At 30.6% G+C, this 10,993-nt stretch overlaps 3 protein-coding genes across 3 annotated transcripts; 1 reads left to right on the forward strand and 2 right to left on the reverse strand.

The window, feature by feature from the left end:
• Nucleotides 1-693: 693 nt before the first annotated feature.
• On the reverse strand, nucleotides 694-1,300 carry LOC111691745 (cecropin-C-like). The gene is made up of 2 exons (XM_023455007.1): nucleotides 1,158-1,300; nucleotides 694-848 (listed from the first exon to the last, which is right to left on the reverse strand). Exons 1-2 carry the CDS (start codon nucleotides 1,245-1,247, stop codon nucleotides 756-758), a joined length of 183 nt encoding a protein of 60 aa, XP_023310775.1. The 5' UTR covers nucleotides 1,248-1,300; the 3' UTR covers nucleotides 694-755.
• Nucleotides 1,301-2,335: 1,035 nt separating this feature from the next.
• Nucleotides 2,336-2,949, reverse strand: LOC108909085 (cecropin-C-like). The gene is made up of 2 exons (XM_018713319.2): nucleotides 2,800-2,949; nucleotides 2,336-2,490 (listed from the first exon to the last, which is right to left on the reverse strand). The coding sequence occupies exons 1-2, from the start codon at nucleotides 2,887-2,889 to the stop codon at nucleotides 2,398-2,400; spliced, it is 183 nt and encodes a 60-aa protein (XP_018568835.1). The 5' UTR covers nucleotides 2,890-2,949; the 3' UTR covers nucleotides 2,336-2,397.
• Nucleotides 2,950-9,119: 6,170 nt separating this feature from the next.
• On the forward strand, nucleotides 9,120-9,542 carry LOC108909086 (cecropin-C type 1-like). The gene is made up of 2 exons (XM_018713321.1): nucleotides 9,120-9,262; nucleotides 9,415-9,542. Exons 1-2 carry the CDS (start codon nucleotides 9,173-9,175, stop codon nucleotides 9,505-9,507), a joined length of 183 nt encoding a protein of 60 aa, XP_018568837.1. The 5' UTR covers nucleotides 9,120-9,172; the 3' UTR covers nucleotides 9,508-9,542.
• Nucleotides 9,543-10,993: the final 1,451 nt, after the last annotated feature.

Raw genomic sequence — 10,993 nt, forward strand, 5'->3', positions numbered from 1 at the left:
AATTGTACACGATGTCACATTTAAGACCTCGTATTTGGTCTAAAATGTATTATGGATTTTTTGAAAATTCCTTTTTTATTAGGTATCCACTTTTCAATCTACAAATAGTTACAAAATTATGAAAATCCGCGAGTAGGTATCTTGCAAACTGTAAGAAATGCCATTTTTTAAAACATCAAATAACACGAAAATTATACGACGTAGGTTCAATATTTGTTTATAAAAGCAGGTTTTAAATTCAAGGGGAAATTCGAAAGTGCAATATTATACAGGGTGATACATTTGAAAAAAAAATAATTAGGTAGGTACCATGTATTAGCGAAAATAATTTTAAATTGTGAAAAAATGAAACTGAAATACTTCTTTGTGTTATTGATATACTGAAGCTATGTAAGATTTCATGTTCAATGGGACACTCTGTATTTTTAAGATATTTACAAAAATAACTCCTCTCGCCTGTATTATATCTTTTATAACATTTACTAAACTAATCTATGTGATATATTTCGATGTATATTTTATTAAAATGATTGTGATAACCAGGGTATTAGCAGATCTATGACATATAAGGATACCACATAACAATTCTTGTTTCTCAGTCCTTAGACTGTTTAATATCTTTCATAATTAAAGTCTGAGTAAATTAAAAAGATAATTACATTGAATATATTTTATTAATATATAAATAAAGGAACATACATGGCACTAAGTTTAATAAATTAAATAAATATGTATATGCAAGTTGTTTTCCTAATTTATTTTCCAATTTGTTTAGCGACTCCTGCATAACCAACGACTGTAGGCAGGCTTCTTTCAGCGGCGTTGCGGATGTTCTTTCCCACTTTCTCCTGAAAAATTCAGACATTTATTAGTATAACAATTTAAAGTGTATCTTTATTAGGTAAGGGGCTAAAGTGTTCAGTTTGATAATATAATAACGATGATATATAAAACTGTAATTAAATTAAACTATTTATTAAGATAGTGAACATAATAATTAATTATAATAAATTTGAAGCTTATGATAATCATATTTACTATTTTATTTTACTGTAATATCTTCCTATTAAAGTTTAAAATGTGGTTTAATTTATCAATCATCGTAATAACTATTAAAAAGAAAGGTAAATAACAAATTATATGATAGTTGTACTTACAATTCTCTTGAAGAAGTTTTTACTCTCTGCATGCCCAGTAATTGCCAATAGAACAGCTAGAGCGAAGACGAAGACGATGGAAAGCTTCATTTTAATGCTTAGCTGTCTTTACTGCGAGATGCTGTAGACTGGTTATGATGGAGTGGTAGAAAACATGTCCGTTATATATCTATCAAACAGTTCGTTCCGGTGCAAGGTATTTTACAGACCGATTTTGGTCAATCGCTTGGAAATTCCGAAGTACATCTTCATCTTCAGTTAAGCATTAACACATCAAAGTGAATTACAGCTAGAACTCTTATTGGGAAACTGAATTTAGGGGTATTCAGGATATTTGCAAATTAGTAATAGAGATATTTTTAGGTACTGCGTATTTCATATAAAAAAGTTCCACCAATAGTCTAAATTGTTATAAAAAAAAATACGTAAATAAACTTTTATACTAATTTTCATTAGCTGTTTTTCAACTTACCCAACTTTAAGAAAGAGTAGTTTCTAAGACAAAAAATGAAAAAAGTCATTATAAACAAAGGTTACAAAACAACCAATTTCAATAAATTTGTTGACATGTGAATAAACGGTGTATCCACGGATGGAGTTGACAAGAGAAAAAACTCTTTTGTTTTTGACTTTATCGAAAAATGTCACTCTTTATAGAAAGTTTTGCCTCTCGAAAAAAATTAGACTGTCATACAAACACCTTAGATTAGATATACAGGGTGCCCAAAAATTAAGAAAACACGAAAATACTCAAGAGAGAAGTACCATTATTTATGCACATTTTTACAAAATAAATCTGTTTATAACCTTAAATAATGTCCATTAGGACAAATTTTAAAATCAAAATTTTAATTTTGACTTTTACTTTACATGGCTACCTCCCACCTTAACACACTTTTCCGCTTAACTTAACTTAATTATTTTATTTCTGACCGGGATATTATAAGCTTATATCGTCATAGTTACGCTATCAATAAAGAGAGTCATAACTCCCTTGGGACATTATAGATTCTATAATTCCCTCTACCTTTCACAAGTAAAAATAAAATAAAAAATGCTAATATACATATATNTTGTTTCTCAGTCCTTAGACTGTTTAATATCTTTCATAATTAAAGTCTGAGTAAATTAAAAAGATAATTACATTGAATATATTTTATTAATATATAAATAAAGGAACATACATGGCACTAAGTTTAATAAATTAAATAAATATGTATATGCAAGTTGTTTTCCTAATTTATTTTCCAATTTGTTTAGCGACTCCTGCATAACCAACGACTGTAGGCAGGCTTCTTTCAGCGGCGTTGCGGATGTTCTTTCCCACTTTCTCCTGAAAAATTCAGACATTTATTAGTATAACAATTTAAAGTGTATCTTTATTAGGTAAGGGGCTAAAGTGTTCAGTTTGATAATATAATAACAATGATATGTAAAACTGTAATTAAATTAAACTATTTATTAAGATAGTGAACATAATAATTAATTATAATAAATTTGAAGCTTATGATAATCATATTTACTATTTTATTTTACTGTAATATCTTCCTATTAAAGTTTAAAATGTGGTTTAATTTATCAATCATCGTAATAACTATTAAAAAGAAAGGTAAATAACAAATTATATGATAGTTGTACTTACAATTCTCTTGAAGAAGTTTTTACTCTCTGCTTGCCCAGTAATTGCCAATAGAACAGCTAGAGCGAAGACGAAGACGATGGAAAGCTTCATTTTAATGCTTAGCTGTCTTTACTGCGAGATGCTGTAGACTGGTTATGATGGAGTGGTAGAAAACATGTCCGTTATATACCTATCAAACAGTTCGTTCCGGTGCAAGGTATTTTACAGACCGATTTTGGTCAATCGCTTGGAAATTCCGAAGTACATCTTCATCTTCAGTTAAGCATTAACACATCAAAGTGAATTACAGCTAGAACTCTTATTGGGAAACTGAATTTAGGGGTATTCAGGATATTTGCAAATTAGTAATAGAGATATTTTTAGGTACTGCGTATTTCATATAAAAAAGTTCCACCAATAGTCTAAATTGTTATAAAAAAAATACGTAAATAAACTTTTATACTAATTTTCATTAGCTGCTTTTCAATTTACCTAACTTTAAGAAAGAGCGGTTTCTAAGACAAATATGAAAAAAAAGTCATTATAAACAAAGGTTACAAAACAACCAATTTCAATAAATTTGTTGACATGTGAATATACAGTGTGTCCACGGATGGAGTTGACAAGAGGAAAAACTCTTTTGTTTTTGACTTTATCGAAAAATGTCACTCTTTATAGAAAGTTCTGCCTCTCGAAAAAAATTAGACTGTCATACAAACACCTTAGATTAGATATACAGGGTGCTCAAAAATTAAGAAAACACGAAAATACCCAAGAGAGAAGTACCATTATTTATTATTTTGCACGACATTTTTACAAAATAAATCTGTTTATAACCTTAAACAATGTCCATTAGGACAAATTTTAAAATCAAAATTTTAATTTTGACTTTTACTTTACATAGCTACCTCCCACCTTAACACACTTTTCCTAACTTAATAAACTTTTCGTACACTTTGTGATTAGTTTGAGGCCCATTTAATTCATTTATTACATCTCGTATCCGCTCTTTTAATACTTGCCTATCGTGGCAGATCATTTGAATAAATCTTTTGTTTTAGGGCACCCCAAAGAAAAAAGTCAAGGGGTGTAAGGTCAGGTGATCTAGCAGGATAATAGATTGGGCCAAATCTTTCTATTTACCCTGCATATCTGATCTAAGATATTTCTATGACAGTCATATTTTCGAGAGGCAGAACTTTTTATAAAGAGTGACATTTTTCCTGTTACAGTGGACACACGAAAATGTCAAAATTGAAATTTTAAAATTTGTATTAGGACATTATTTGAGGTTATAAACACATTTGTTTTATAAAAATGTTATATTAAAAATAATAAATAATGGTACTTCTCTCTTGAATATTTTTGTGGTGGGCTTCAGAAACCTGAATTAATTCTTTTCAAGGGCCTTTTACTATGTTTGAATTTTTTTTTATACTTAGCGTTAATTTGAAAAAGGGCAGAAAAATTACTTTTTCTGCCTTTTTGAGAAATCAACGACTACTTTGCGAATATTACGAGAAGTACCAATATTTGTAGGTATTTTTTTAGTTCAATACGTGCCCATGAGGCCTGTAAATTTTGAAATCGGTCGGTCGAAAGCTTTTCCTTCCCTGAATCGCCAAAATTTTATAAAAAATTAAAAGAGCAGGTTTATTGCTTCTTGCTCAATTAATGATTAAGATGAAGCAAAAATTTTTTTGCGTTATTTTTCTCACAATTTCGCGTTATATACTCATCAAATCAATCAAAATCGAAAAAAAAGAAAATTTAAAATTTAAAAAAAAATCTATTTTGAAACAAAAATTGAATTTTTCAACATTTTTTAAAATATTTTTGCGTCCCCGTTTTTACACTTTTACATTGAATATTTCAAGTGTATTAAAAAAATTTTTTTTGAAATAAAAAAAAAAGAAAAATTTGATTTTTTTCAAAATAAAAATTGTAAAATTTTTGCCTCGCATTATTTCTATTGATTGATACGAGTGTTATCCGAACACCCTGTATATATATTTTCACATTATTCATATATTGTTTTATAACAATTCTTTACTTATAAGTTTCTATTATTATTCTGCTGACAATGGAAAATCGCCTGCTGAGTTGCTAGCTGATAATAAATAGTATAAATACCCAACCAGCCGCTCAGAAGGACGATTATAGATTCAACTTCACCAACGCTGTAATTANAATTCTGTTTATAAACACGTAACATAGCAACAACCTAGCAACAACAAAACTCTTATAATCAATGGTACCTGATTCAAATATACTGGGAAGGTAATAAATTGGTACATTTTTTCCGTTTTAAAAATAAACAATATTTTATTGAAATCGGTCAGAAATAAAATTATCTATGTACCACGGGAATTAATGAGCCTTAATAACCTCAGGCAATTGCTGTCCCTCGGGCGGGACGCCATCGGGACGCAAACTTTGCCATCGGTAATTAAGGCCCTTATAATTCCCTAGGTACATAAATAACTATTTTCGTACACTTTGCGATTAGTTTGAGGCACATTTAATTCATTTATTCCCTCTCGTATCAGCTCTTTTAATACTTCCCTATTGTGGCAGATCATTTGACCAAATATTTTGTTTTAGGGCATCCCAAAGAAAAAAGTCAAGGGGTGTAAGGTCAGGTGATCTAGCAGGATAATGGATTGGACCAAATCTTTCTGTTCACCCTGCATATCTGATCTAAGATATTTCTATGACAGTCTCATATTTTCGAGAGGCAGAACTTTTTATAAAGAGTGACATTTTTCGATACAGTCTCCTGTTACAGTGGACACACGAAAATGTCAAAACTGAAATTGTAAAATTTGTATTAGGACATTATTTGAGGTTATAAACAGATTTGTTTTATAAAAATGTTGTGCAAAATAAGAAATACTTCTCGAATATTTTCGTTTTTAGAATGATTGTACATCGAACGGACGGTGGGTTTCAGAAACCTGAATCAATTCTCTTCAAGGACCTTTTGCTATGTTTGAAAATTTTTTTTATACTTGGCGTTAATTTGAAAAAGGGCAAAAAAATTACTTTTTCTGCCTTTTTGAGAAATCAATGAATGACTACTTTGCGAATATTACGAGAAGTACCAATACTTGTAGGTATTTTTTTAGTTCAATACGTGCCATTAGGCCTGTAAATTTTGAAATCGATCGGTCGAAAGCGTTTCCCTTCCTGAATCGCCAAAATTTTATAATAAATTAAAGGTTTATTGCTCATTGCTTAATTAATGATTTAAGATGAAGCAAAAATTTTTTTGCGTTATTTTTCTCACAATTTCGCGTTAAACACTCATCAAATCAATCAAAATCGAAAATAAAGAAAATTCAAAATAAAAAAAAAATTCAATTTTGAAACAAAAATTGAATTTTTCAAAATTTTTAAAAATATTTTTGCGTCCCCTGTTTTACAATTTTATATTGAATATTTCAAGTGTCGAGAAAAAAAATTTTGAAATTAAAAAATTGAAACATTAGATTTTTTTCAAAAAAAAAAAAAATGTAAAATTTTTGCTTCGCATTATTTCTATTTATTGCTCCGAGTGATGCTTGAGTTTTTTTTCTCGATACAATCATTATTCACGAAGTTACACTCAAAAATCACTAAAAAAATTTCGAAATTTTTCTGCTTCATTTTTTTTTGCTGAGTTTATTTTAATAAAAACAAGTCTTTAAGTGTATGCTGGAAACTAATTCACACCAACATATATGTAAATTTAAATTCTAATCATACTGGTAGGAAGATTAAAAATTTGTGTTATATTTTCTTCAAAAGACGAAATTTTTAAGTTTATAAAAAATATGCATAGGTATACAAAATAAATGCATCATTCAACATTAGAACAGTTTTCCAAACAACTAATAATTTACGAACTGTTTTTGTCAAAAACACAGCCAAATAATTAGTAAAATAAAATGCATTATATAGGGTGAATCATTAACAATGGGAAAGTCGAAAGTTGAAGATACTACACGTGAAATGGTGACGATTGGCGCAAACATGCCTTATCCGAAAGTTCATAGTTAGTAGAAAGTTCGGAAGTACAGGGTGTTGAAAGTTAAAATTTTAAATCGATTTTTGCGCTTATTCTGAAAATATGTAGGTTAGGAATTGAAAATTTCTGAAACCATATTTTTTTAGGCGATGAATAAGATGCGTGTTGTAATATCAGCATTGCTCACAGAGGGCGTCACTTACGACCAATTTTACCGAAAATTTAGTTAATAATTTGTTACCCTGTATATTTAATATGAAACTTGTTTCAAAACCTGAAAGAGCTATCATTTTTCCATCAATTATGTTCTCTTGTTTCATTTCGGTATCTAGATCCGTTTTCGAAAAAAATGGATTTAACGAACACAATTTTTTGATAATATGAGAAATTAAAAGCGAAACAAACCCAGTGTTTATTCGTGTTATTACAACAATTAACAATAAAACAAATAAAATACGTAATTATAATTTAACGTAATTGTTCGAAGAATTCACCGTTGACATTTTACAAGTTTTCTGAGACATCTTCGAGTTTGAAACAACATATTGGGATTGCGTCTGACTTCATTGGCATCGATTTGTATTCTTTGCTACAACTCTTCACACGAACCAATAGATTCTTTGTAAACTATATCTTTCATTCGAGACCAAACAGAAAAATCAAGAGGACTGAAGTCCGGACTTCTGGATGGCCAAGCAAAAATGATTACATGGCCAATCCAGCGATTTGGAAAAACTACATCTAAATACGCACGCACTGGCCAAGAAAAATGCGGTAGAGCTCCGTCGTGCATGAACCACATGTCTCTTCTTAAATAAAGTGGAATTTCTTCAAGCCGTGGAAACATTTTTACTTGGCCACCCAGAAGTCCGGACTTCAATCATCTTCATTTTTCTATTTGGAAGAATCTATTGGTTCGTGTGAAGAGTTGTGGCAAAGAATACAAGTCGCTGCCAACGAAGTCAAACGCAATCCCAATATGTTGTTTCAAACTCGAAGATCTCTCAGAAAACATTGTGTAAAGTGTATAAATGTCAACGGTGGATTCTTCGAACACTGACTTTAAATCATTATTACGAATTCCATTTGTTTTATTGTTAATTGTTGTAATAACACGAAGAAACACTTGGTTTTTTCGCTTGTAATTTCTCGTATTATCAAAACATAGTGTTCGTTAAAGCGATTTTTCTCAAGAACGGATCGAGATACTGAAATGAAACAAGAGTACACAATTAATGGAAAAATGATTGCTCTTTCAGGTTTTGAATCAAGTTTCATGTTAGACATACAGGGTAAAAAGTTATTAACTAAATTTTCGGTAAAATTGGTCGTAAGTGGCGCCCTCTACGAGCAATGCTGAAATTACAACACGCATCTTATTCGTTGCCTAAAAAAATATAGTTTCACAAATTTTCAAGTTCATAACTTACATATTTTCAGAATAATCGCAAAAACGATTTAAAATTTTAACTTTCAACACCCTGTATTTCCGAAACTATCAACTTTCGGATAAGGCATGTTTGCGCCAATGGTCACCATTTCACGTGTAGTATCTTCAGCTTTCGATTTTCCCATTGTTAATGAATCACCCTGTATATTGCATATCTTGGGAATGCAATAAACACTTATATTAGAGAATCCTCTCTATTTGTAAACATTAGAACAGATGAACAAAAAGCTTAAACAAAGAAGATTGAATTTGACAAATTAAAAATTTGCGAATACGTTTAACAAAATGGTCATATTCAAATCAATAGGGTTCGGCCAAAATTTTAGAGAAGGAAAATGTTCTAGTAATTATTATTACCAAATGACGAGATGTGTATCAAATTACTTTGTCGTAATTGTATCCTTGATTATAAATATTAAAAAATTAAGTAAATAATGATAGAATAAATACATATTTCTAATTACGGATGAAGATAAACACAATTTAAACTATAGAACATCTCAAAAAAATATCATTTCTAGTTTTGAAGACGACGGCAGACTGTTTTTCGAAAGGTTAATTGAAGAATTATGATACGTATTTTTTATTTGTCTATTTCTTTATTGTGAGACTTATCATAAAATAACTCTGTTTCTTTTGGAGCAAAGGTTTGTTTAATTAACTTTTTACTCGTATTTTTTCACAGGTGATAAAATACTCAAATAAATGTATACAAAAATTATTTTCACTTTCTATATTAATTACTTTTCCAATAACAATTGTTCTGGTTATTTACCATTGTTTCTTAATTTTACTTATAGGAATTTTATTATTAATTAATGACACGCGCTTGGTAAAGTACCCACAACCTTTAGTTTCCTATATAACAGTCAAGCGTTTGTTTTCTACCATTATCAGTTCATCACACTTTCCAATCAAGAAAACTAAACGCTAAAATGAAACTGACAATTATCTTCGTCCTCGCCTTAACTGCATTGCTTGCACTTGCTGGCCAAGCAGAGGGCAAAAATTTCTTTAAGCAACTGGTAAGTACACATACATATACTATTTTAAAATATGTTTTTATTTTCGTGTTAATTCCATAAACCTAAACATGGAACTTTCGAAATAAAACTAAAATATTTTTTGATAAAAAGTGTAAAAACCACTATAATATTATTTTCATCGCATTTTTTAGGAGAAAGTGGGGCAGAATGTCCGCAATGCAGCTGAAAGAAGTCTTCCCACAGTGGTTGGATATGCGGCAGTCGCAAAACAAGTCGGAAAATAAACCAAATGGCACTGTTATTAAAAATTCATTTTGTGCAATAATAAAATAACAAAAATTCGTAGATACTTTATTTTTTGGTGCATTTAAAAATTATTAAACATTTAAAAAAATCTTCGTATAAATAAAGAAAGACAGAACCCATAGCTTAAGGAGTGCTTTGGACCTTTACATACAGGGTGGACCATTTTAATTTAATCTATGCCTGGTAGCTGTTTATTTGAGTTAACACCTTAACAATGTTGACCTTGAGGTCATTTTCAAGGTCATTTGTATGTCAGTGTGTTTCTTTAATGGAAAATTTTGTTCTTGACACCGGATTTAGAAAAAGTGAAAGAGTTACCGTCAGAATTGATTTAATTGTTGTTGCTGTTCTGACCTTGAGAAGGTCAAATTTTTGGCCAGATTTAACGTTGTGAAGGCACCTTTTAGAAGTAGATCAAACTCAAATTTGACAACGACCTTGGACCTTAAGATCGATTTTCTAGGCCATTTGAAGGTCCCGGTGTTTTTTTGTTATGGGAACACTGTAAGAAATGTCATTTTTCTCTGTTGTTCAGACCTTAAGAAGGCCAATGGAATTTAAATGTGTTAAGGTCTGAACAACAGAGAAAAATTACATTTCTGATGCAAAATTCTCCCTCTTTTCGAATCCGGTGTCAAAAATTCCTATTTAAAAAAACACTCTGATCTACAAATGACCTTGAAACTGAATCTCAAGGTCAAAACTAGTTGTACAGATAGGTGGCCCCCATTGTCCTGAACAATTTTTGTCTGAACCAGTTTTACGTATCTCGTTTAGGCACGAAATTTGGGTGCATAGATAAAAATGGCCCACCCTGTATAAAGAACCAACTTTATTGACAGTTACATCGTCTCTGATAAATTTGAAAGTAGAGACTATATGTTTTTTATGCGCACTAAGTTCCTATTACCATTATCGTCAAGTCAAATTATAAACTTAAATTTCCTTAAAGTTAATATCCGTTACGGCGAGGGAAGAAGCAATCTCGTCGGATCCAACATATTTATATGCTGCTTAGTTTCCTATAATGGGCAATTTTCAATGCTCGCCTTCGCTACTCCATAACTCCGGGCAAATCCCGCCTTTGGCGACATCTAGACGTCGTTAGTTTGCAAAAGATCAGCCTGTTTAAATCTATATCCCTATAGCTCCCTCCAATTTTCATAATAATCCCTCGAATGTTGACCCCACCCCACCAGGGCTCGTCACAGGGGCGTAACCACTTATTTCATAAAAAGCTGAGCAAACAACGATTTTAAATAAATTATATTTGTGTTTTTACTGTAAAAAGTGTATATTTATACTATGGGAGCTACGTGAGTCAACTTCTAAGCAGTTCTCAAAGTTAACTGATAACTGTTTAAAAAGAACCACCCTATATCTAGATCCATAAACCTCCACTGGTTGAATGACTTTCTTCGACAATGGAGACAAAGGAGATGGTTTGGAACGACCTAGTCGTCC

The sequence above is a fragment of the Anoplophora glabripennis genome, unplaced genomic scaffold (genome assembly GCF_000390285.2).
Source record: "Anoplophora glabripennis isolate ALB-LARVAE unplaced genomic scaffold, Agla_2.0 scaffold413, whole genome shotgun sequence".
NCBI lineage: Eukaryota > Metazoa > Arthropoda > Insecta > Coleoptera > Cerambycidae > Anoplophora > Anoplophora glabripennis.